This window comes from Aspergillus ochraceoroseus, assembly GCF_002846915.1.
Source record: "Aspergillus ochraceoroseus IBT 24754 chromosome Unknown P175scaffold_1, whole genome shotgun sequence".
Lineage (NCBI taxonomy): Eukaryota > Fungi > Ascomycota > Eurotiomycetes > Eurotiales > Aspergillaceae > Aspergillus > Aspergillus ochraceoroseus.
Genome location: NW_024468476.1, coordinates 2,037,879 through 2,064,299, shown reverse-complemented (window position 1 = coordinate 2,064,299; position 26,421 = coordinate 2,037,879). Strand labels below are relative to the sequence as shown.

Below are 26,421 nucleotides of genomic sequence, written 5' to 3'. Positions count from 1 at the left end.
AATGATGTTGAGATGCATGATGATGATGCTACTGAGATCATGTCTGAAAACGAGGACATCGCCGCCAACCCCAGTTCTGACAATCAGAACCTGCACGGACTTCGCATGGACCAGACCAGAGGCGCTTCTGAGGGCATCAAGAACAGCTCTTCATCTTCTAAGGGAAAAGAACCTCAGTACACTAGCGGGGCCCCTGCTGCTGGCAGTACTTCGGCACCTCAGTCTAGCCATGTTGTCAAGAAAGGCACTGCGAAGAAGACCAAGACTGTGACCGCACCTGCTCTTCGTAGACGAGGCAAGAAGTGAGCTTTCCTGAGTCTATCACTGTTCACGATTGATGTGATTTGGCATGCTCCTCAAGTTGGCGTTTGGAAATTGTCGATGTGTTGGTGGCGTTCCTCTTCCCCTTGCTCTCACTTGTGTCTCTCTCAGATAATTTTTTTTTTTCTTTTTTCTCATCTTTCCTTTTAGTTTCTTTGTTTTCTTCTTTTTTTTTCTGTTTTTCTTTTTTTTTTTTTCTCTTTCCTTTTGACTCGTACAGTGTGTCGGATGATGACAGGGATAGCTAGTCGTTGTGAAAGCGACAGGCCTGCATCGTGTTTTTTATCTGACTTCGATGGAGGTTAGAAGGGGGGCACGAGCTTAATATCCAGTCTCTTTCGGAAGACATACCTTTTCGTTTTATTTCCTGTCTTGATTAATCACTCTTCTTTTCGAGCTTAATTTTTGTTCTCAGTTGTCGTTCTTCTTGTTGTCGTGAGAAACCCCCAGCCCACATACACATACACATACACATACATAACCTCTCTTCAGCGTTAGACCTCCTTTTGATTCCAATATCTCCTCTGATCGAGAACTTACCTCTCTGGGTTGCTTCTCAGGCAAGAGTTGATGTGGTTGGTTGGTCGGTTTGGCGGTTTGGGTGAGCAATTTGTATCACGATTGATTCAGATGAATCGGATGTGAGGCCTTGGTAGTTGGAGAAGTAGATAAGAATATGATGAATTCGAAATTGACCGTCTTGCAGTCTCGTATTTAGGACACCCTGATTCTGATCTCAGGTTGAGTTGGCTCATGGGGGAGGTGGTGTTAGGGTGGTGTGTGGTTGGAGAGGGGTGTGAGCCCAGTGAATGAATTGGAGCCAAGTCACTCACATCCATGCAAGCGAAGCAAGAATTTCAGGTCGAGTTTGGAAATGGTGCAAGTGTTTATCAAAACTCAAGGCCGATTATGGAACAACTAAGGAAAATTCTTTATCCAAGAAAAAATTATTGCCAATATTGTACAAGTAAATAGAAGCAGAGATTCTGGTAAAATACAGCGGAGGTAATAGAATAGACCTCTATACATACAAGATTCTTTTTACCCCACATCGAGTTTCTTCGATGCTCTAACTAGGCATTCGCTGTTAGGATATAATTTAGAACTTGGGGGGGATATGGCGGGTGGCATTTGACAATGTATGACCACGAGCCTTTGCCGCCATCTGAAGTAGTTTCGCTGTCCTTGAGGGGTGCCAGACCCGGCTACCCAGGACAAAAACCCAGGTGAGAAGGAACAGGCTTCCTGCCTGGTGGGCTGAGGCTAGAGGAGTAGGAACGAGGTAGAGCAGGGTGGTGAGGCCGAGACCGACTTGCACGAATGCGAATGCAACTACTCCATGGACACCCTTCTTCGCAGCGGCGGGCAGGAATTGCTTCATGGTGGGAGAACGGCGTGTATAGGCCCACAGAGCCATAATGCCGGTGAAGGTTGTCATAGCCAAAATGCGGTGATCCAGCTGAACGAGGGAAGGATTTTCAAGCATGTTTCTCCACCAACGATCTGAGCGGTCTTCGTGTCGCGAATACCTGTCATCGAAAAGCTCAGACATAGGAGGGGCCAGTCCGTTACCCATGAAGGGGAACTCATTGTAGATAAGGCCGGCGTCCAGACCAGCAACAAGAGCACCAGACATGGCAGTCACGAAAACCAAAAGCGCCAAACCGGCAACAGAACGGCGGAAAATCTTAAGCTTGGGGTCCCTCAGGGAGTCTAGCAATTTGATTCCGGCATCCGGGTCGGACATAAGACGATGGGACCGTAAGATAGCGAGGCCGTTCCAAAGCATTGCAGTGTAGCAGGCGAAAGCAGCTCCTAGATGTGCAGTCAAGCGGTACTGGCTGACACGAGGGTGGCTGCCGGGGGCAAAGAGATCATCCTTTAGTCCAGACTTAACCATCCACCAGCCAATGAAGCCCTGGAATCCAATCAAGCCTGTAATCCCACCAAGGCGTAGTGCCATAGGTTTGCTGACCTGCTTCTTTGCGACGAAATAGATAGCTGGAAGCACGAACGACAAGCCGACAAATCGGCCCCAGAGACGGTGAATCCATTCCATGTAGTAGATAGACTTAAACTCAGACAGGGTCATAGTAGGATTCAAGATATGGAATTCGGGGGACGCGCGATACTTTGCGAATTCGGATTCCCAGTCTTCGGCATTCATGGGAGGAAGGGATCCGGTGACGGGGCGCCATTCTGTGATGCTCAAACTGCACGGGTTCTGTAAGCAAGACAAGGCAGGTCATGTATTTTTTGTGTAAAAGCAACGCACCCTGATTCTGTTAACCTAGTAAGTCCTCCGAAAACCACGATGCCAAAGACACTAGCCGCACTGCCTAGTAACCAGTAGGCCACTTTCTTGTCGCTAACTTCGGGGAATTTGGACTTAGTTTTCGATGCTCCAGCCTCTGCGGTGGCGGCAGCTGAATCCGAAGCATATCGCACAAAGGCATACCTAGCCCTCGCGTTCAAAGAAGTCGAATTGACTCTGGTGGCTTGGGAGAAAGGCCGCGCGACTGACGGTTTGCGGATCGTCGATCTCGTCACATAATTTTGGGTTCGGACGAGACACTGACGGCAGGTGAACAATTCTTTCGACAGCCTAGGGGCAAAGCTCCGGAACAGGAGCGCAGGATTCCCTATAGATGCCATGGCGGCGGCAATGATGAGGGAATCAATGCTGGTTGAGAACAGGAGATGTTCGGCTCCTAGAGAATGGAGCCTTGGAGAAATGCTGCGGACACTTGGAAGACCGAGACCCCGAGCGGGGCCAATCAGAACGGCACAATTTGTATGGACTTGAAGCCGCAAGCAATCATACGATCCTTGAAGATATCAAAAATTTTAAAGATTTACAGTGATCCTTAGTCACGAGTACACTCTATATGCGGAGTATACGTATACTCAATCGCGCATATAGAACAGCTTTCAGGGATCTCCTGAAAACTGTACTGTTGGCGATTTTCATTCCTGGGGCAAGAGCTATCCATTTTGGGACTAGCACTTTAAGCCTCAGGTCCTCCAGACTGTGGCTGACAACAGACCTTCACTGCATCAGACTCACGCCAAAGTCAATAGACACCCTTTTCTAGCCCCAGAAAATGTCCTATGCGCTCGAAACGAAGAAGCGAAAGTTCCATCGTGTTCTAGAATCCCTGACCAGACCTTTGAATGGCGAATCCTCCCCCAAACTGACCTCCGCGAGTTCGGCGCCTTCTCTTGAACATGCACCGTCTGCTAAAAGGGCTCGATTGAGCGGTCTGGGAGATGGCGATTTCCCCTCAGTTCGGAAAAAGACTTTTCAACCTGCTCGACCGAGCTCGAGTAACTCCTCTTCGTCCTTTTCGCCCCGACCTAGCTTCGTCCCTTGGGACCGCGACCGTTTTCTCGAGCGATTGGAGACATTTCGTCGGGTGGATCGATGGTCACCAAAACCGTCTGCAATAAACGAGGTGGAATGGGCTAAACGGGGCTGGGTTTGCTCGGATGTATCCCGGGTTACATGTGCAGGGGGCTGTGGAGGTTCTGTTGTTGTGAAACTACCTGATGAACTCGACGAATTGGACGGCTATGATAGTGAAAAAATACAGGAAAGAAAGGAAGTCCGTAAGTGGAAGGCGTCCGGTGATATTGAATTTCCCTACTGACAGAAATTCAGGCACAAAACTTGTGAACGAATATGCAAATCTTGTAATTCAAGGGCATGGTGAAAATTGTCCATGGAGAAACAAAGGGTGTGATGGTTTGTGCTCCCTCTTGAATCAATTGGCGGTGCCTTGGTTTTTCTGACTGATCAGCTACTATACATCGCCTCCCGCTTGCAAACCCTGATACTGCGATTTCCGGGCTCCAGACACGCTATTCACATCTTCTTAAAATGGCCGACAAACTACCCAGTTTGGTAGACTTGCAGCTTCCTGAACACTGGGATCTACAAGCCATCATCTCTGTTCTACCACTAGAAGGATTTCAGGGGCTTGAATCGCAGGTAGAGACTACACCCACACAACCACCTGCTGGAGGTGATGAAAGCCAGCAACGTGAACTGCAAACCTCTACCCATCCTGAACCTGCAGTGAACGAATCCGCTTTTGTTCTGGCATTTTTTGGCTGGGATTCTGTTGCAGATGGAGCGGTCGGCTTGGCTGGCTGTGGTGCTTGTTTCCGGCGATTAGGATTATGGATGTACAAACCGAGGCAGGACGGTAAATCTAGTGCTCACGATCCACTAGACGTGGTCAACGAGCATATGGAATATTGTCCATGGATCAATGGCAAAACTCAGAGCGGCACAGGAAAACCGTCTGAGAAGATGGAGGGATTGCGCAGTGGATGGGAACTCTTGGCTCAGGGACTGAAAGTGAAGCACCTCCGGTATATCAGATCGACGGAGCCCATTGGCAGTCGTGCTGGCTCAGAAGCACCTTCCGTGGGTGATTCGGTAGCTGAGGAGACAAGTGATGATACCAAAAAGGCGAAGGATAGGGAATGGTGGGCCAAGATTCGGCGCATGAGACAAGTTCTGAACGTTAAGTCTCCAAAACCGAAGACATGATTTTTAATTTTAATTTTTTTTCCCATATGGTGGACTTGGTTATTGTGAACATTGCACTTTGGCTGACTTTTCCAGCGCGGCGTTCGGGGAACTTTTTTCTTCTTCATTATGCTATTTACCCCCTGGCTCTGCCTCTCTTATTCCTATTCACGATTTATATAGGTCTGTCACTTGATCATAGCAGATTAGGGAGCCTTCAGTTCGTTACTCTATATATGTTTTCTTTATTTTACAGGCACTAATGTCTACATATTCTTCTTTCAGAACTTCATGACCCAGGCTCATTTCCTTCCAACTATCGCACCGCATAAGTTGTAATAATGTAATATAGACTCAAGGGACAAAATGCTAGCGGTCGAAAGACAATTCTCACGAAAGAAGGGCCTGTGCAATAAGAGCTAGCAAAAGAGCCACTAGCACATATGGGAAAGTATGATATTTCCTTCGTCTGCTATATTTCGTCCAGCCAGGTCCGGTACGTCCTGGTAGAGATAAAAACTGAATCGTCTCGCCGTCTGCATAAGCTCTTGAAGCCATGTCTGCTGGAAGATTCGCCGCATATGGTGCATAGTATCGACCCAATAATCTGTTGAAAAGCCCGTCTCTAGCATGGAGGCGACAAACAGTCCATGAATCTTTATAGAGATGTTGCATCCTTGTATATCGGGCATTCTGGTACTCTTGAAGCGCCTGGACGATCTGTTGGTCTGAGAGCTCATGGGTTTGGTTCACATAGATAAGGTTGTGAAGTAGTGAGGCCAAAGCCGCAGCATCTTCGATGGCGCAATTTGCCCCTTGACCGAAATTTGGGGTCATCTGGGAAGCTGTTCGCTAGGATGGGTTGTTTTTCCATGAAGGTGTTGGTTGGGCCAGGACTAACCTTGTGCACACTATCCCCCATCAACACCGCGCGATCATAAAACCAAGTTTTGAAAAGCCCTTCCTCCAAAGCTGCCATGGTTGCGATTTCACGATTTCTCCAGATGTCTCTTACATAGAGGCCTTTGTATAGATGCACATCTCGCAATTTATCACAAATTTCTGCTGCATCATCCGCGGAAAACCGTGGAACAGCCGGGTAAGTGTACTTTCTATCAAGCTTCTTGAAAATGAACCAGAATACACGACCATTTTTGCCATGGATTGTCATCACCGCGGCTCCATCTAGAAATGCGTTGATCTGTTCCCCTGCGTTGAGATTATTTATCTGTGAGGAGATTCCAAACACGCACGCATACTCAACAATCATACCTAACAGAGGGACTCGGGTTAGTTGCATTCTCAACTAATAGCCACAGAGCTGGAGAAAAAAAAAACTATTATTTGAAGTAACAGACCTCCTTTTTCCCTCGCTGAGATACGTTTGTATTGATCCTCGTCGGCCATCCTCCAGATCTCAGACCTGACTTGACTATGAACTCCATCAGCACCAACAATGAGGCTGCCCTCATAGACACTCCCATCATGCGTGACAGCGCAGATGCCACTCTTGAGGCGTCTCATCTCGATGACTTTTTTCTCAGTAAGAACCTTTTTCTTATCGGGGAGACATTCGTATACGACTTCGAGGAACCTTTTCCTCGTCAAGAATGCGAGAGGAAAGCCGAATCTAGACTATAGATCAGCCCATGAGAAGCAAAGTCAGTGGAGGAAGATCTTGGGCTATAAATATTCAAGCTCAAGAATGGATAGGTCAAACCTTTGATGGAGGATTTTTGGATATGGATTGCTGAAAGAGAACCCATCAGGATAGGTTATGTGAGCTTGGCTCAATGGCTCAACGTGTATCTCAATTTTGGTGAAGAGCCCTAGCTGCTCTAGGATCCGGGCTCCATTAGGCATAATTCCTATGGATGCCCCTGCCTCGGGAGCAATTTGGTTTCCTTTTTCAAGAATAATATAGTCAATGTTCGCGCGATGGAGACAGTGTGCAAGCGTCAGGCCTGCAACTGACCCTCCCACGATTATGACTTTGAATCTTGATGCCTCCATGGTGACTTGCCTCCGTTACTTTCTCTCTCGTGCTCAACCACAAAGATGTCCATTGGTATGCGAAGGGCTCAAAGACATCAAAACTTCACTAATGATTAACCTCTTTTGTGGTTACATGATACCTCGCATCCAAGATTTCGGGATATGCCGAAGAGAAACACCTCCCAGCGTCACTCGCACATCTGGTTTGAATATGTGGTATTTTAAATATATGTCCTTGTACAAGGGCTCTGGCAGATGAGAGAGTATTAGAGGCCAGGATCCAATCCCGGTCATACGTGCAGGGCAGTGGCACATCATGAAACCATTATTGGTATCATTAAACACCAGGGCGGCTCCAAGACAATACTTAATTCTGAAGAAGGCTTCAAAGGTACAAGTTAATTTTATCTTGTGAAAATACAAACATGTCTGTATGACCTCACGCATCAGGTACACAAGGGGATTGCTCGCAAGTTGTACAAACAACCTCAACCCTTTTTTATTTCCGTTTACACTCAGATCCATGCGACAAGTTTTCCTGGTATTGGATCCGATAAAAGCAGTACCCATAGGTGAACTCAGAGGCAAAGAATACCGCAATAGCCCATATTAAAATTGGTTCACCAAGCCAGGAAAATGCCTCGGGCCAATAGAGATACCGAAGAGTCCAGAATCCTATGGTGGATGTCGATCCGAAAAACCGCGAGAGCCTTACGAGATAGTTAGTCAAACGTGTGGCTCAAATGACATTGGATAGCATTGGCAGGCTGTATACTCACCATAGTGAATACGAGGCTCCACGAGTGCTGTTGCGATTGAGTAGCTGACAGACTTGCCCAACACTGATCAGCAGCTGGCACACAATCGCGCCCCAGGTGTATGCTAGAGGCGGTCCTAGCTGCATAGCGACTGCAAATTGACCGCACACCCACAGTGCTGTAGTGGCCATGAAAATGAGAGGCCCATTCTGAGCAACCAGAGGCGAGTGATGCCATTCACTTGGAGTCGCCTGGATTGCAGTGTACATAACCAAGAGGTTGACAAGCATACCCCCAAAGATCACGAACCACTCTATCAGGTCTTGAGATGGGTATATCACCGTGTATATTATTTCCCATGCAATATCGGCACCGAGGGCCATGATATTTAGGCAATAGGTTTGGTGTTTTATCGAGGTATAGACCATCAGAACATAGTGAACGACCCACCCTGCGCCCATCCCTACCACGAAGATATCAGCGAGCCATTTGACTTTGCGATACTCAGGGGGAACCTCAGAGTTGATGCTAAACCCGTCCATTATTCAAGGCAATTTTGCTATATTGAATGTGTTGTTGAGCTCGTCTACAGATGGCAACGTCTGTCTTATTTCCACCTGCCTTTATATATAGAATCTAAACCCGGGATTCCGGAGGATGACGAGTCAGGCCGTAGCTATATGTATTTGGTTTCCACTTCTTTCCCCTGCTTTCATTTGATTTTACGGCTCAATGTGCATCGAAGCTCATGTTACCAAAACCGTTCCGTCCAGGACGAATTCCCTAGAATGCTCTGCAGGACGACCAGGGGAAACCGGATATCAAGCTAAACAAAGTAAAACATACTATGTCCTACTTCTAGGCCACTGCAAGGTTCAAATCCTGGATTTGAATCAGAACTGGCGGTACCAGTCCCTTGTATTGAATCACTCGCAGCTCTACTGACGGTCAGTGTAACGCCGGGATGGAAAGATACTGCTCAACTTGCAACGAAATCTCCTTATATTGCTGTGAAAATGATCTACATGGCAAGCCCAGAAATATATAGTAAATAAAAGGGCCACAACCTAGCCAGACAGTAGAAAAGCTCTCCAGGTTCATGAGATTCATTACTTCACGAGCCGTTATCATCCAGGGAATAGGCATTATGATAGGGTTCCAGATGCTTCATTCTGTGCCTCTTTCTTTGGCTTTATCGGTTGGCATCTTCCCTGCCGTTTTCTACGTCCTCATAGATCGACTTCCTCCAATTTGGCCGACCTCCAAGAAAGCCCTGATGATAGGCCCTAAGCATCCTGAGAGTCGGACATCTATAGAGTGTCCATATAGCTATATTCGCCAACTCTATGGAAAGTATCACTGGGCTCCTTTTGTGCACAAACTATCCCCGGGTCTCAAAGATGAGGAGCCGGTGAAATACAAAATGATTCTCGAAATCATGGACGCTATTCATCTGTGCCTAATGTTGGTTGACGATGTACGTGACTTTCTTCCAATTTACTCCCTCGTGCCCTTTCCTGGTCACTTCAGTCTGCTGAGTTTCGGAACATTTGGGAAACTAGATATCTGATAACAGTGACTATCGGAAAGGAAAACCGGCAGCTCACAAGTTATACGGACGTTCAGAGACTGCCAATAGGGCATACTACCGTGTAACGCAGATGCTGAATGAGACGGTGCAGCGGTTTCCGAACCTCGCACCATTTCTGATGCAAAACCTAGAGGAGATCCTCCAGGGCCAGGATCTATCCTTGGTATGGCGACGAGACGGACTCAGCAGCCTGCCTGCCGCAGCGGACGAAAAGCTAGCGGCGTATCGCAAGATGGCATCGCTGAAAACGGGGGCTCTGTTCCGGCTTCTAGGTCAATTGGTCCTGGAGAATAAATCGGCCGATCATACAATGACTATCCTCGCGTATGTCTTTACGAACTTAAAAACAGGGACTTGAATTGTTTATGCTCACTGCTTCCCCGTCCCTCTAGGTGGTGTTCGCAATTACAAAACGATTTCAAAAATGTGTATTCTTCGGAATATGCTAAGATGAAGGGCTCTCTTGCCGAAGACCTGCGAAATCAAGAGTACTCTTATCCTATCATCATCGCGCTAGAGGCTCCGGGGGGGGAGTGGGTTACCAAAGCCCTAGAATCGGGATCACCGCATAATATCCGGAAGGCGCTTGAGGTAATACAAAGTGAGACTGTTCGTACTGCCTGCTTTGCGGAGCTTAAGTCTTCCAGTTTGCCTGTACAGGACTGGCTAGCAATCTGGGGACGAGACGAGAAAATGAATATCAAGAGCCAAAAGACATAGTAGTTTATTTGGCCTCTGCTATGTATGTTGCAGGTAACCAACCCTACGTGGTTCCAGGATTCGGATTCCCTGCGGGTTCGAGAACAAACTTGGGTCATGGATCATAGGCAGATAATTAAAGATATTTCTTCTGTTTGTGTTTGTACGGTGTCTCCTCAACCTCGGAATCAAATTACATACGGTTCAATGTCAGTTAGATATAGCAAGCAAAACACCATGCAAAAGTCCGCATACCCAAATGCACCCCCTTCTCCCCCTGTAAATGCCGCAAGTAGGGCCGGTCACCTTACAGTCGCATCCGATGCTTGGACGTTGTGTTGCCTCTGCGGTGTCAAGCAAGACCTGGATCTTTGTGACCGCTCAGACGTACTTACCTCCAGTCCCTCCCCTCCTCAAGGTGTTACAATCAGACCTGCCCTACGGGATCGATACAATGGGTTCTTGAGCAGTCTACCATGGGGGTGAACTTACGACCTCGACTGCTCCTGTCATACGTTTCGGTGCTTTGTCTCGAGAACTTAGTCCGTATGTGGGAGGGCTAACTGCAGACATGATCGGGAAAGAGGATGTCCAAGTCTGACCAGTAAAGAATACCTGTTAAATATGGTATTCATCTAGATTATGAGCTTTCTCCGTCCCTCTCTCTCTCTCTGCAACAAGCCAAGTCTGACGATGGAGTATGCTTTCACTATCTTGTGCCTACTTTCAGGCACGGCCGGAATATCAACACACCTGAGCATCTTTATCAACGGCGACTGGGATAGACATTCCATCACTCTCTTCTATATTTTTGTCGCGACTCCTGCTCTCCTCTTGAGTCTCTTTTCAATCCTCGCCTATTGGTCGTTATTCTCGTGGTCGATCGTTGGATTTACAAGTTACTATTCCGGCCTGTTCTCATCAATTATAATATACCGATATTTCTTCCATCCCCTTCAAAGCTTTCCAGGGCCCCGTTTAGCTCGTATCAGCACATTTTGGAGTATCCCAAGCGCAGTTATCCAGGCTCAATGGCATCTGCGTGTCCAGAAGCTCCATGGAAAGTACGGAGATATTGTACGAATTCGTATGTGTCCCTTAGGTACAGAAGCCTGGGAACCTGTTTACCCATGCTTCTTGCAATTATAGGGCCTCGCGAGATCTCTATAAATAATGTCTCTGCCATAAAGGGAATTTACGGCGTCGCGACAAAATGCACCAAAGGGAGTTTCTACGATCTGAATTACCCACATCGGTCCCTCCAGATGACTAGGAATAAAAGCTACCACTCGAAAAGAAGACGGGTTTGGGATCGTGCTTTTAGTTCTCAAGGTTTCTTAATGCTCTGATTTTTTTTTTTACTTAACAGTTTCTAAGCTGATGAGAAACAGCATTAGCAGGGTATGAGCCACGCCTCCTTGAGCATTGCCAAACCTTCATAGAGACTATATCCATATCAGAAGGAAAGACGCTAGAAGTGACAAGTCTGATTGGAGAGTTTTCATGGGACTCAATGGGGATACTTGCTGTTGGGAAACCGTCCATTTTCGGACCCGGGCATGTCCAAGAAGCCGAGGAGATGAAATCTTTGGCCAGATTAGCTTGTCTCCTTGTGTGGTCTCCATGGCCCATTATCCTGCTTCGCAATTTGCCAGTTATGCGGAATGCTACTGTGAGATGGATTGAATGGTGTAAGCGGACTGTGGAGGAGAGAAAAAAGGTGCGTGAAATCGATACAATAGAGAAGCAGAAGGAAAGAAAGAATCTGGCAAATGAGGCTTTGACCAATATAAACAGGAAGATTTATCGTACGACCTCTTTAGTTACCTTATACAAGACTCTGATTCTAGCCTGGGCCATCCCGAGAAAGCCACCCATCAGGATCTTGTCTTTGACACTGAGCTGGCGGTTTTTGCTGGGAGTGATACCATTGCGTCAACGTTGAATGCCATTCTCTTCTTTCTGGCGAAGGATCCTGAGATATTTAACCAATTGCGCAGGGAGGTTGATGCTGCAGTGCCATTTGGATGCACTTTGTCCCACGAGGCATTGGCCGGTAACCCCTACCTAGAGGGGTGTATCAACGAAGGCCTGCGGATTTGCCCTGCTGTGATGAGCGGTGTGCCACGAGAAACCGGTCCAGAGGGTGCAACTATTGCTGGTGTCTATATCCCTCCCTTTACTATCGTTTCGGTTCCGACCTACACGATGCAGATGGGTAGGACAAATCTTTTGGGGCTACCTAAGCGAGGTGTGATTTTAACCTAACATCTTATATATGCTGATAGATCCGCGAAATTTCCCGGAGCCAGATAAATTTATCCCGGAGCGCTGGTCCAGCAAACCCGAGATGATCATTCAGAAAGAGGCATTCAATCCTTTTTCTTCAGGCCCCTATGCCTGCGCTGGGAGACCTTTTGCTATGATGGAGATGCGATTACTGCTTGCGACTGTTGTGAGAAACTTCGACCTCGACTTTCCACCAGGCAGAGAGAAACAATCATTCGAGACACTGGGAGGAACGGGACCTCTGGACTGCTTCACGACCCAGATTCCGTGTTATCATTTGGTGTTCAAGCGGAGACGGAAGGCGGCCTAGCTATCTCGTCCATATTAATATTCGCTTGAACCAATAAATCATCATTCCTGTGCAAGAAGTATGGTGAAGACCCGATGGATGAATGTAGAAGAGTTTTGGCTGTTATATTAGTACGTAGAATAGAGCTTCCGGATGCGATGGTTTATCGACTCGTATAAACAGCCAGCACCTCTGCATATCCTATACAGGACGCCATCGGGTCGCAAGTGCGCCAAAAGGGTTGGATTTGGAGGTTGATGGCTGCCGGATGCGGAAAGGGAAAACATGGTTGGTGCTGAGAGCTTAACCAACGAATGAATCCAGCACAGCCCATTCATTCATCTTCGTAGTTTTGGTCATTTTGAATCTCTTCTCTTATTTAATGTCGTGAGTATAATCGACGCAAAGCCATAGATGGACCTACGCCCGTCATGGCTGATGAAACCCAGCAAGCGCGCCGAGTGAGTGGAGGGGCGATGTATGACCCTGCACGGGATAGCTGGGAAGATGACCAACAACGCCTTCACCCGGGCCCCGGTCAGCCCCGGCCTCCTCTTTCGCAACCCAACCAGCCCCAGAAGGCCCAGCTGCAGGACATCTCTCCCTCGGTACGTTATCTATTCTACTTGTGATGGGCTAGCCAATTTCTTTCCAAAGAAAAAAAAAAAAGCTTTTTTTGGTCGTTTGCTACCATCATAAACTGCCCCATTTGTTGGAGGAGAAATGAGGCGAAATGAGCCTTGGAAAGTTGTGATTGCCATCATCTCGAGCTCGCTTTTTGCTTGAATAATTATTAAATCTTTCTCTCGCTAATTGATTTGGTTTTCGCGTATCATCAGCAGAAACCTGAGCTGCAGAGTTTAGCTCCCACCTTTGCATCGAACCAACCTCCTCAACCGCGCACTGGAATACGCGATTTGCATGAAAAACAATCCACAAAACAAGAACGAAACCAAAACCCCCCTAGCTTAGAAGAGAAGCAGAAGAAGTTTTCTGTTTCCAGAAGTTCAGAAGCAACAAGACCAGTCATGGACACCCCGGAGAAGAATGGAAGTCGCGATTCCCCCTCCGCAGCTGATCCGAATGGTAATTCTGCAGAAAAGAAGCGAAGAGTGACGGAAGATGATGATCGGTCAAGGCCTTCCACGGATCGTCCAATCTCTAAACGCAGGCGTGTCGAGGAACGGCATCAAAAATTGCGAAGACGTGGCCGCACTCCGCCATCAGCTTATTCTCGACGCGACGCAAATGATGTTACGCCTGTATCCAGTCGAAATGAATCATCGAATAGATCACCATCCCCCCTTGTACCCAGGCGTTCCCCTACCCCTGAAGCACAGACACGACAGCGAAAACGACCGGGTGGCGGCGCGCGCATGGGCCTGGTGGACCGCGAAACTATCCGCCGGAGACAGGAAGAGAGAGAACGGGCTCAGGAGGAAGATGCTATGCGAGTCTCCCGGGATCGCGGCGTGACCGATATTGTCCGTCAACACTACAATGCCGTGCCCCAGCGAGGAAGGGAATGGCGCAAAACCGAAAGTAAGATCAAGGGTCTCCGGAGTTTCAATAACTGGGTCAAGAGCACTCTCATTCAAAAGTTCTCCCCAGATGAGGATTTCTTGTCCCGATCTGTTGGCACCAAAGAATGGGCTAATGATACCGCGCCGCCCGTAATGGACGAGAAGAGACTCTTAGTCATTGACTTGGGATGCGGTAAAGGCGGAGATTTGGGTAAATGGCAACTGGCTCCTCAGCCTGTGGATCTCTATGTCGGTCTTGATCCCGCTGAAATCTCCATTGCACAGGCGCGGGATCGATACAATTCGATGAGAAGTGGCCGTGGCCCCCGCGGACGCCGCGGACCCCTTTTCCATGCAGAATTTGCACCCAAAGATTGCTTTGGCGAGTGGCTGGGCGACGTCGCTATTGTGCAGCAAGTTGGCATCAATGCCAATGCTGGGCCTGGAGGATCTGCGATGAGCTCCCGCTGGGGAGGGGGTGGTTTCGACGTTGTTGCTTCCATGTTCACGATTCATTATGCTTTTGAAAGCGAGGAGAAAACTCGACAGATGCTCCGCAACGTGTCCGGGTGTTTGAAGAAGGGCGGCCGCTTTCTTGGAGTATGCCCCAATTCGGACATGATTAGTGCGCAAGTGGCAAAATACCACACCGAACGAAAAGAGCGCGAAGCTGCGGCCAAGAAAGAGGAAGAAGAAGAAGAAGCGGGACCGGAGGATGGTGAGGTGGAAGAAGATGATAAGAAGCTGGAATGGGGCAACTCCATCTACCGTGTTCGATTCCCTGGTCAAACTCCCGAGGATGGGATTTTCCGGCCTCCTTTTGGGTGGAAATACAGTTACTTTATGGAGGAAGCTGTTGAGGAGGTTCCTGAGTATGTTGTGCCGTGGGAAGCTTTTCGAGCGTAAGTATCCTGTTCATTGAAGACTCAGATCCATGCTAATGCTAGCTAGGCTTACGGAAGATTACAATCTCGAGCTCCAATACCGAAAGCCATTCCTCGAGGTGTGGCAGGACGAAAAGGATGATTCGGAAATGGGTCCTTTGAGCGAGCGAATGGGGGTTCGGGATCGAGCTACCGGCGGTCTTCAAATGACGGAGGAAGAAAAAGAGGCAGCGAGTAAGTGTTTCGGCCACTGTGATTTGATGCTGTGCTAACGATGCAGGCTTCTACCACGCATTCTGTTTCTACAAGGTTTAAGCCAGATCAGACATCTCAGGGTATATATATATATATATATTCTTGAATTGGATTGTATTACCATAGCCTCATTTTATATCGTCAGTCTGGCGACAGACTGTCCTACTCACCAAACAAAAACTGATCGCAAAATTAAAAGTAGTAGTATTATGAGCGCTCGGTTTAGTAGGGGGGTGTGCAGTAGTAAATCAATAAATCAATAAATCAATAAATATATTCCGAACCGTCTGCAAGATCTACCGTTTACTCCGTCCGTACTCAACCCTCCTATTTCACTTCCATATATTTCTCCAGCGCATCATACAACCGCCCAAAAACCCCCGCATGCCACCCCCTGGCCTCCTCCCACTCAGCCGCCGGTAACGTAACGCACATCATGCGCAGCCACCCGCCCACAATCAGATCCGCATAGGAGGCACGCTCCCCCAGCAAGAACGGCCCGGCCGGATCTCTCAAAAACAGCGTCGCCAACCCGCCCAGCATATCCCGGAACGCGATCTTCAGGCCTTCCCGCTTCCGGCCATCCAGCGCAAAATCCTCCCAAGACGCGACGCCGGCGCGCCGGACGAACTCCGCGCGGGTCAGGTCCGCGGTCGCAGGGTCCAGCGGCATCCCCCGCAGCATCAGCAGCACATGCGTAGTGAACAGGGCATCCACATGCATATTGAAACGCGCATACTCGGACAGGGGAAGCCGGGAGTCGGCCTCGGCCTCGCGCCGCTGCGAAAGCGGCACAAGCATGGCCAGGTCCCCGGGGAACACGTAGTCGAGGCTCTGGCTCTGGCTCTGGCTCTGGCTCTGGCTCTGCGCGGGGAAGAGATCGCCGGCGCCGCACCCCGGGTACGTCGTTTGCAGGTAAGCGGCGATATCGAAGGAATCGCCCAGGATGGACTCTGTGGCCGGGTCGGAGAGCATGGGGAGGGTGTAGAAGTCGGCGCCGTCGGCGAATTTCCGGGCCGCGGGGACGGCGAGCGCGCGCCGCACGGTGGCGATCTCCGGCAGGCTCACCCATGTGGTGGAATACGGCACGCCCTTGAAGTTTAGGGCGAGGCGGGCCTTCCATGGGTTCGGCGAGCAGCATGTCTTTGTCACTGGGGGGGCCATGGCAATGTCGTAGAAGGTCATCATCATCCTGATGCCTGTGGGCGGTGTCGAAGGACTAGATGCGGTCGCCATGGTGAATGATGTATATATATATATATATATATATATATATTAACTATATAGGTAGGTTTCACATTGTATGCTTGGGTTTGTAGTTCTTGTTACGAGGGGCACAGAGCCATGTCACGTGGAATGTGCATTTGTCGGAAATACTATGTTCCTGGAGGGGATCTAGCACAGTGGAATATACATAACTAGTCCAGATGTCTGTCTTCTGTTTCTCTCTTGAATGCGATCTTTATACTGATGATCGAGGTTATAGCCTCTATCATAAAACTAGTGCAGGATGAAATACAAAATGTCGTTAACTAAAATAAAGACAGAGTTGATCCTCGAGAGTTAGTATTCTTATACAGAGTACGGAGACAGAGCAAGTATTCGTAGTAGGATCCCCCCTAAAAGGAATAGCGCCCCCCCCCACATCGCGGTCGCGTTCGTTTCTTTATCTGCATCGCCATCAACCACCAGAACCAGAACCAGAACCAGAACCAGAACCAGAACAAAGGAATGAACCTACAACTACAACGATCTATACACGACCTTCTATACCTACTTCACTATCCTGTAAAGATATCTGCACGCAATGCTCAGCTCCCGCAGCAACCCCAGACAACAACAACAACAACAACAACAACGCCAGCGATCCCAAACCCCCCCCGTACCAGAATACGAACCGCCCATTGCGCCGCTCAACCAAGTCGGACATGCCGCGCTGGTCTCGCTCTTGCGATCGCAGACCCTGCGCCAGGTGAAGACACATATCCAGCATGCGGAGCTGAAGCTCACCGACTCCGCGGGGGAAGTCAACGAGCGGTTCACGGATGCGCGGGTGCGGTTTCAGAGGCGGAAGGACCGAGCGCGGAGTCAGTCGCGGGTGAATAGGGAGGGAGATGGAGATGGAGAAGAGAATGAGAATAGGAATCTGGATGTTGATGTTAATGCGGGGGAAGACGAGTCGTCGGTGCTGGATCGCTTAGAAGGCCAGGTTAGGAGTGTTACGGAGCGGCTGGATGCTCAGATGCGCAGGGCGATTGATTCCGAGGTCAGGGTTGATGGGTTGGCGGATATCTTGAACAAGATGGAGGCGGAGACGGAGCAGGAGAGGTTGGATCGGACTCGGGCGAGCACGTTGGGTATGGCTGGTGGGAGGCGGAAGCGGAATACAAGAAGAGCTGCGAGGGAAGAAGAGGAGGAAGAAGAAGAAGAGGAAGAGGAAGAAGAAGAAGAAGAAGAGGGAGAGGACGAAGATGAAGACTACGAAGCATCCCTTTGTCGGAAGCTGGATGAGAGACTAGCTGAGGACAGGGCCAAGTGGGAAGAGCTGACTTTGACTGAACGGTAGGTTCTTCGCGGCAGGGAGAGGAGATAAATGAGCGCTAACAGGAACGATGACAAGGTACTCGAAGAACAACAACTACATCGGGTTTTACCGCATCATCCACGAAGCCAAACACCCCGGGGACGATATGCCGCCCGTTCCCCACGCCTCGACCTGGTTCGCTCACCTAGAGGACCCGACTGCGGCCTCGAGAAGGGCATCGGGGGCCTCCGATGGCCGTCGTACAGCGCGCCAGCGTCGCCGCAGCGCGTCGCCGGCTCATTCAGACGACCTCGCCATTGAACGCGAGCGTATCTCGCTCCGCTGCCCGCTGACCCTGCTGCCGTTCCGTGACCCTGTCACGAGCACCAAATGCCCGCACAGTTTCGAGCGCGAGGCGATCATGAGCATGGTTACGCAAAGCTCCATGACGGTTCCTGGTCTGGCGGAGGCTGGGAACGCACGGCCTCGTCGGCTGCGCGCGGTGAAATGCCCTGTGTGCTCTGAAGTCCTGACGGTCAATGACCTTCGTGAAGACCCAGTTCTACTACGGAGAGTCCGTCGCGCTGAAGCGGCCATGCAGCGGGATCGAGAAGATGATGAAGACCTTGGCTTTGATGGATCCCCCCGACAAAATCGGTCCCGGGTTCGGCCAAGTGGGATCACCGTGGCTAGTGATGATGATGATGAGGAGGAGGAGGAGGATGGGCATGGGCATGGGCATGGGGTGCGGAGGGCCGTAGTTAAGGGCGAGATGGATGTCGATACCAATGATGACTACGTTTCTCAACAAGTGCGAATCAAGCAGGAGAGGATGTTGTCGCAAACAGTCACAGTCAACGATGATATCGAGATGGTAGATGAAGAGGCTGAAGAGGAAGAGGAAGAGGACGAAGAAGAAGAAGAAGAAGAGTAATGTCACCATCAACAAATCTACAACATAATATTCAGTTACGAAATTTCATGAATCAATCCAAAAATCAGCTATACAACCACAAATCCAAAGCCACATATCCGTACAAACGAATATGACTCTCTATACGGTGTACCCGACTCTCAACAGATTCGATTTCTGTCGACTTTACCGCTTTACTCCGTAGATGGTTACTTGCTGACTTGACTCCACTCTTCCTGTGGAATCAGTTGAGGTGTTGAGTGACGACGTACTATAATTTGGCACATGATTTTCATTCTGAGCAGGGTCTAGACTGCCTAGGTACAGATTCTATTGGTACGAGCGCGGCTCATCACGGAATCAGCTCCTCAGGGGTATAGACTTAGTTAACAATACCGAGTGCTCCGTAATCAGAAAATCATTCTGTGAAATAACTAACAGTAGGTCGTAGGTATCCCTTCGAGGGAAACAGAGATCCAGACCTCGCGGTAGAATAACAGAAAGGAAACGAAAAGAGCAGTCAGAAGTGCGAACAAAAAAAAAGGGAAGAAAAAAAAAACTCCAGTCATGTACGCCAGCCACGAACAAATAAATATAACATGGGTATTCCTTGGCAGCATTGGGAAACGACTTTTGATCCCGACAACATTGAGCGACGATAAACTGTTCCGGACAGCATATTACACGCAAGTCCACCGATTAATGTCTCCTTTGCGGTCCTAGACGCTGCATTTTCTATCCGGTGACTGATCAGAAAAAGGCAAGGTGGTCGCTGGTGAGGATAGTAGGATCATGGTCATCCACCACGGACTCAAATATTAGATAGCAGAAAAGACGAGGTGAAAAAAAAGCAAGTCTTCCAGCTGATCGTTCACATACCGCATGAACATCAGTCCCTGTTTGTTGGGACGACAATTATTTGGTAAGGAGGTTGAGATAATCGGCGACGATAAGGGTTACCATCCTAAAGTGGAGAGCCGTGGGGTTAGTTTTTTTTTCTTTTTTTTTTCTTTTTTTAAAAGGATGCAGAGTGGGGGAGACTAACGCATGGGGAGCGATCCGCACGTAGTACGTGCCGAAACCACGATAGAACCTCAACCACCCTTCTTCTTGGACAACCTTGCGCGCGCAGTCAAGCATCCCCTTGTACGGCAGCTGACCGGATTTGGGATCCTTCTGTTGCTTCTGCAGACGGGTCTTGACAAAATCGAATGGTAGCGACAGGAAACTGGCAAAGAAACCAGCGATCGCAGAGGCGGCGAAAGTCTGGTTTTGGGTTGATAGAGTTGTTCGAGCCTTCAACTGGGCCTTGGACTCGGCAAAGAAAGCAAGCTGACCGAGATTGAGGGCCATTGCACGCACCACGGTTGGGAAAGCACCAGCCCACAAAGCAGTCACACCTTCCGCTTTGGAAATTCGGGCCAAGGCATCGATGACGGAGCGGTAGTTAGCCCGCGCCTCGGGGGGTTTAAGCCCATCAGACTGCATTCTGACGAGCGCGAGGTCTGCAGGGTTACCAATCATGGCAGCGACTCCACCGGCGGTCAACCCGGCTCCTGCGCGCTCCACGAAGGTGACTGGCCGGTTGGCTGTTTCGGCCTTCTTGCTGAGCGACCCCATGAATGTGTCGAAGAATCCCAGGCGTGCAGTAGTGTAGACGGCCTGACGCAGAAGCCCTGCAGATAACCCGGTGTATAGATCGAGAGCTTTCCCAGACGCGATAATATCGCGAGCAACGCCAAAAGCTGACGGGCGGGGGCCAGTGCGCACACCCTCGCCAGCAAGTTGTAGGCGTACCTTGATCATATCAATGGGCTGGATGACGACGGTGGCCGTCATGCCAGCCAACCCACCATTAACGAAGGGAAGCGCAGCGCGCGTATAGGGATGGTGCAAGAAATCCATCGCCGGCTGTGAGGACTCTTTTGTAGTGGAAGCCATGTTAGACCAGAAAGCACGATTTCACAGCAAAATCTGATGGGGAAAAGTCAGCTGGTTTCGAGAGAAATCGCGAAGAATCGCTAAAAGGATAATAACCCGAAGATGGAACGAAGGGACGGAGAGGAAACCATTCACTGACTTGATGCAGTAGAAGGCAAAACAGGGGAACTGCCAGGAAGAAAAGTCACGCTGAGAGGCAATTTGTCTGGCCGGGAAATGACGTATCAAGGGCAGGACAAAGAAAATGGCCTGTATGAGAAGATCCCGATGGACGAGAATAATCAGGAAGGACGAAGAGAAGGAGGAATGGAAAAGAGGAGGAGAGCAGGGGAGACAACGCGGTTTTGTACGATGGGGTCTTTGGCTGTCAAATGGTTGACGAGGAGTAAAATGCGGGGATGAAGTCTAAGTCAGTCTCGTCTCCAGGAGTACCCGATCCTTAGGATGAGTATACCTGTCATTTATCCTGTCCGATTCTTGCTCTCTTGATCCAAGAATGTGGTTGATTATACAAGAAATAATATCTCTATCTACCACTATTCTGTCCCTATTCCTCCGATCGCCCGAGGATGGACGGATATCCAGGTCGCAGCCACCGAAGCCCTTGTCAATATACATATCTATCTATTCCCCTACTCCGTACTCCAGGTACTTATGAGTTCCCCCGGATCACTGTGCTCCAATAAAATAGATCCAGTCAATTCAAGTTCAAGTTCAGTTCAAATTCAAGTTGATTGTCCGATTGACGCCGAAATCGGCACTTCTCTACGGAGCACTAACTCGTGAACTATAGTATACCTCTGAAAAGCAGTGGAAAAATTAATTAACTAAATGAATAACTCCGTAGTCCGTACTAACTAGATAAATAGATACGAGAGAAGATCCGATTCTCGCTGATTGGAGAATTTCTTTAGCCTGTACGGAGTATACCTGTGGATGTATCGTGAGAAGCGAGACGAGTAGTCTTTTCGGGCCTCAAAAAGGTCATAAATTATCTCCCGGCCAGACATGGCATGCCGGACAATTATCCGTGATTCGAATCCCCTGCAAGCTGTATGGCAGCCCAATGACGTGGGAACAGACTTTTTTATTCGTGAGATTTTTCAAGAATTGAATTGCATTATCTAACCTCTACTGGCCATCTCTAAATGACCCAACACTCTTCAATCATAGCCCAAAAAAAAAAAGGTATTGCCAAATTGTAACGTTGCCAGCCTGCAAAGCAAGCGTCCATGGTAACAGAAATTCAGACCCAGATATTTAAAACGCAGCACGCCATGCAAGATGTGTAAACAAGGAAAACACACAGGGGAAATCACAAAACGCAGAAGAAAGCCAGTTTTTCTTTTTTTTTTTTTTTTTTAAAAAAAAAGCGCTCTACTCGAGAGGCACGGGGCCAGCCGCAATAACCTCCTTGGTAGCCTGGTCAGAGTACTTGGTGAAGTTCTCGTTGAACAGCTTAGCCAGCTTGTTAACCTCATCTGTGAAGCTGGTGGAGGCGGTCCAGCTGTTCCTGGGGTTCAGCAGCTCAGAAGGCACGCCAGGGCAGCTGGTGGGAACGTGGAGGTTGAAGACTTCGTAGGTCTCGTACTCGGCCTTGGCCAGCTCCCCGTTGTGGATGGCGTCCAGGATAGCACGGGTGTACTTCAGCGGGCAGCGCTTACCACCAGTGGTGGCGCCGGCGCCAACCCAACCGGTGTTGAGGAGCCAGGCATTAGCCTTGTGCTCGGAGATCTTGTCGGCCAGCATACGAGCGTAGCGCATGGGGTGGAGGGCAAGGAAGGGCTGCGCGAAGCACGAGGAGAAGGTGGCCTGGGGCTCAGTGACACCGTCCTCGGTACCGGCCATCTTGGAGGTGTAACCAGAGATGAAGTGGAACATGGTCTGCTCGGTGGTGAGCTTGGAGATAGGGGGGAGGACACCGCGGGCATCGCAGGTGAGGAGGATGATGTTGGTTGGGTGGCTGTCGGACACGCAAGGAATCTTAGCGTTCTCGATGTACTCGATGGGGTAGGCGCAGCGGGTGTTCTCGGTGAGGGTGGAGTCGTCATAGTTGACAACACGGCTAATAGGGTCGAAGACGACGTTCTCGAGGACGGAACCGAAGCGGATGGCGTTGAAAATATCGGGTTCCTTCTCAGCAGAGAGACCAATGCACTTGGCGTAGCAGCCACCTTCAATGTTGAAGACACCACGATCGGTCCAGCAGTGCTCGTCGTCACCGATCAGGGCACGCTTGGGGTCAGCAGACAAAGTGGTCTTTCCAGTTCCGGACAGACCAAAGAAGACAGTAACATCGCCGTTGGGGCCCTCGTTGGCAGAGGAGTGGAGAGTCAGGACGTTGTGCTTCACGGGCATCTCGTAGAAGAGGATGGTGAAGACACCCTTCTTCATCTCACCGGCGTACTCGGTACCCAGGATAACCATCTCCTTCTCGGCAAAGTTGATGGCGACGGAGGTGGCAGAGGTCATACCCTCAGTAAAGCGGTTAGCAGGGAAGGAACCAGCGTTGTAGATAACATAGTCGGGGTGGAAGTGCTGGAGTTCCTCGGCGGAGGGGCGGATAAGCATGTTGCGCATGAAGAGAGCATGGTAGGCGCGAGCGCAGACGACACGGACGCTGATGCGGTATCTCTCATCCCAGCCAGCGAAACCATCGATAACATAGATACGGTTGCGGGTGTTGAGGTAGTCAACAGCACGCTCACGGTTGATACGCCAGACCTAGCAGTCGCAAGTTAGTTCATCAGCTCTAAGGTAACATTCACACCCATGCCATCATACAGGTCCAGCGACGACCTCCCATACCAATAACAGCAAAAAGTAAAGCAAGGAATTAAAGTGCAGGAAATTAGTTATGCAGCCCTAAAGGGCAAAAAATGCCTCACAGGATATGGTGAGGCATTTAGCTAATCCAGCGAGGCCCACACATGCACAGTCGGTGACAGAAGTATAAAGCTTGAGGGCACAAATGCAGAGACCCGCAATGATCGACCAAATGCAAGGGGCACAACATTATTGAAAAGGCATGCGCAACACAGACAAAAAAAAAAAAAAAAAAAAAAAAAAAAGGCAAGTGGACTTACATCAGGAGTCATGGGCTTGTTGACAGGTCCCCACCAGACCTCATTCTCAGAGGACTCCTCCTTCACCACACGCTTGTCTGAAGGAGAGCGGCCAGTTTTGGCACCAGAGTAGGCAGTCAAAGCACCGCTGGATGTGATAGCGGTACCGGTCTCGTAAACAAGAGCATCCTCATAGAGAGCAGCGACAGAGGGGTTGGCAATCTACTCGGTGTTAGTGGTATATCTCAGGGGACTAGGTCATCAGAGGTCTTACAATAGCAACGCGCTCGTAGTCGATGTGAGCGTGTTCATGGAGTTCTTCTTCCAGTTCCGTGTGACCCTTGCCAGGCCTAACGTGGTACAGGTTAGTGCAGCTCAATGCAAGAAAGATATGGGTATAGATAGGTATAGATGAAAATGAGTTGGTCCGGCAGCATCAGGAGTGACGACGAGCCAGGACAGCAAGGAAGTAGTGTCAAGGAAGAAAGAGAGACATACTGAACACCACCTGGGTGCAAGGCAGTACGATTCACAGATGTAGCAACCATGTTTCTGAGTGAAGTCGAGTGGTAGTTGTTATTTCGTTGCTTTGCAACTTGTTGTTCGAAGAAATCTGCTGCCAGAGGACCCGGAGACGGCGGGCAACCAGGGGGTATATGAATGTTTGAACCAGGAGCCATGATCACGACGGGTATCAAGACTTTCACTGCCTTCTCCGATGATACTTCTCCACAGTTTCACGGGAGATGTCGGGGGCTGTGGGCCGAGTTGGGGCGACAAATGACTCTCACGGCAGTCCGAAATGTCCCGACCCCCAGATGTGGGCACGAAGAGGTTCCGGAAGGACGAGTCAACGCACCAACTAAAATGAAGAATCCAGCAGATCGGAAAGGGATAAAACTTGAGGTGTATTATCGCCGACAGCGCGTCTCGGGAGAGGGTGGTCAATACTAAAAATGCCTCAGCTGAGTCTGGTCTTACGCAGAGGTTACAAAGGAAGGTTGCTAGGGAGCTAGGGAGAAGAAACTTACTTTATTTATGGCTCCTCAGACTCGGCCTTCACGAGCAAGCAGCTGAAAACGACGGTCTACATTCTCAGGATCATGACACAATGCCAAAGTAAAAACGCAGAATGCCCAGTTGTAGTAGAGGAGAGAGCAAAAAGCCTCCTGTACGGACCAATGGAAGAATGCTGGAAAGTGATGACGTCGGAAATGATCTCAAACATCACAGGCCTAGGCTGTTGGCGATAGAGTCAACGGGAGACTAAGAACCAAATTTTGCGGGGAGGTCACGGTTTTTCGGCTAAGGGCTCCTAACCCGGTCAGGCAGTAGGCGAGAAGTCTACTACGCACTATACACCTGCTTTCTCCTTTTCACTTTTCTACTTTCATTCTAGGTAATAGTCCGTATAGATAGATCGATAGATCGATAGATAGCTCTCTTTTATTTACTCCCTAGGTAGCAAAATACAACCATCCCTCTTGCAAATCGTGTGCCAGGAACAAAATCGCATTCAGGTGATGAAATGCCGGATCCAGACTCGGGTTCTTTCGTAGCACGCTATCCCCAAACGAGAATGCTCTTAGTCATCCCGACGCAGCTCCCGGGACCAACCGTGCAGCCAATCACAAGTCAGCCAGGCAGAAGAGCCTGAAGAGGTAGTAGGTACCAGACTGGAAGCTATTCTCGAGTGTCTAGAATCTTAGGACTCTTTTGTGGATCCTTTTCTTTTCTTTTCTTTTCGTTTTGTGTTTCCTCCGTAGGTCAGGCGCCATACATAACCCTAACTAGTCCGTAGTCTACGAATCTTTCGCTTCACGTGGTCAACTGATATACGAATGAGGCTCTCTCTCTCTCTCTCTCTCTCCCTTTCTGGTTGAGAGGTTTAGGTACGCGAGTCAATTGAGCCCCTGGATAGAGGTCACGCTTGCAGGACTATTGTGTCCTCCTATCATTTTCTCGGTTGTATTGCTGTACCCCGCATCCGATGAGCGCCTGGACCACACGGGCCTTCCCCGGAGCTAGGACCTCTGCAGTTGAACTGCTCTATATAGGTTTCTTGTTATACCTGTCAAGATAGAATCGCAAACAATTCCCATTGTGGCGTGATTTGGATGAAACCTTGCTACGACTCAGAATCAAAATAAAACGGGGGTGAAATGAAGAGCTGGTCCACAGATCGGGCAGGTTAGGAAGATATCATGAAAGCAGGGCTTGATCAGTTTTCCCCTTGGGCTGTGCAAGTTACTAGGCCCTACTGTGGATCCGTAGGGGTTCCCAATCCGGAAGATTTAGGAAAGCATCAAGAAGGGAGAAAGAAATTAATTGTCACCTGCAGCAACACTGTAAAATGCCTCATATTATGGAGCTATGTGCATGTGGAAATTAAATAATTTAAATCATTCATTCATTCATTCATTACCAACAAATCATTAATCAGGAAGAAAAGAATGGGCAACCCAAAATTTTCGGCGAGCATTTTGTCGGTTTCGACCCTATTTTCGCCCGCAACCGACGAGTCAGCAACCGTCCCGACTTGGTCAACTTGGGTATAGGAGTATACTTATTGCTCTAACTCTTGGGCAGGGACGATTAGTGACAATACTTAGGTACTTACTTCCTGATAGATAATGCTACCCAATAACGTCACATTCTCATGCCGGGTCAGGTACCTACCGTACCTAGGTACATAGGTACTAATTGGTATCCTGATGCACCCACCGTATTGGCTAATAGGAAGTCCTGTTCTGTTCCTGTCGATTCCATATCCACATGGCGAACACATCCGACCTTGTTTATCCAGCCGAAAAAAAAAAAAAATTAAAAAAAGAAAA

General features: G+C 49.2%; 4 protein-coding genes across 4 annotated transcripts; 1 reads left to right on the top strand and 3 right to left on the bottom strand.

Annotated features, from left to right (window-relative positions):
- Window positions 1-1,307: 1,307 nt before the first annotated feature.
- cox15 (cytochrome c oxidase assembly protein cox15) lies at window positions 1,308-3,035 on the bottom strand. The gene is made up of 2 exons (XM_040894446.1): window positions 2,597-3,035; window positions 1,308-2,534 (listed from the first exon to the last, which is right to left on the bottom strand). The coding sequence occupies exons 1-2, from the start codon at window positions 2,974-2,976 to the stop codon at window positions 1,421-1,423; spliced, it is 1,494 nt and encodes a 497-aa protein (XP_040755754.1). The 5' UTR covers window positions 2,977-3,035; the 3' UTR covers window positions 1,308-1,420.
- Window positions 3,036-3,425: 390 nt separating this feature from the next.
- Window positions 3,426-18,599, top strand: abd1 (mRNA (guanine-N7)-methyltransferase; the record flags this gene model as incomplete). The annotated part of the gene is made up of 9 exons (XM_040898158.1): window positions 3,426-3,930; window positions 4,122-4,843; window positions 12,894-12,940; window positions 13,447-13,685; window positions 13,707-14,904; window positions 14,954-15,120; window positions 16,021-16,048; window positions 16,957-17,703; window positions 17,762-18,599. The coding sequence occupies 9 exons, from the start codon at window positions 3,426-3,428 to the stop codon at window positions 18,597-18,599; spliced, it is 4,491 nt and encodes a 1,496-aa protein (XP_040755753.1).
- Window positions 18,600-19,221: 622 nt separating this feature from the next.
- P175DRAFT_0497477 (putative mitochondrial dicarboxylate carrier protein) lies at window positions 19,222-20,778 on the bottom strand. Its single transcript, XM_040896292.1, has 4 exons — window positions 20,659-20,778; window positions 19,624-20,552; window positions 19,458-19,542; window positions 19,222-19,350 (listed from the first exon to the last, which is right to left on the bottom strand). Exons 2-3 carry the CDS (start codon window positions 20,517-20,519, stop codon window positions 19,494-19,496), a joined length of 945 nt encoding a protein of 314 aa, XP_040755752.1. The 5' UTR covers window positions 20,520-20,552; window positions 20,659-20,778; the 3' UTR covers window positions 19,222-19,350; window positions 19,458-19,493.
- A 738-nt stretch (window positions 20,779-21,516) lies between these two features.
- On the bottom strand, window positions 21,517-23,856 carry acuF (phosphoenolpyruvate carboxykinase PCK1). Its single transcript, XM_040892806.1, has 2 exons — window positions 23,606-23,856; window positions 21,517-23,243 (listed from the first exon to the last, which is right to left on the bottom strand). The coding sequence occupies exons 1-2, from the start codon at window positions 23,615-23,617 to the stop codon at window positions 21,897-21,899; spliced, it is 1,359 nt and encodes a 452-aa protein (XP_040755751.1). The 5' UTR covers window positions 23,618-23,856; the 3' UTR covers window positions 21,517-21,896.
- Between the last annotated feature and the right edge of the window lie 2,565 nt (window positions 23,857-26,421).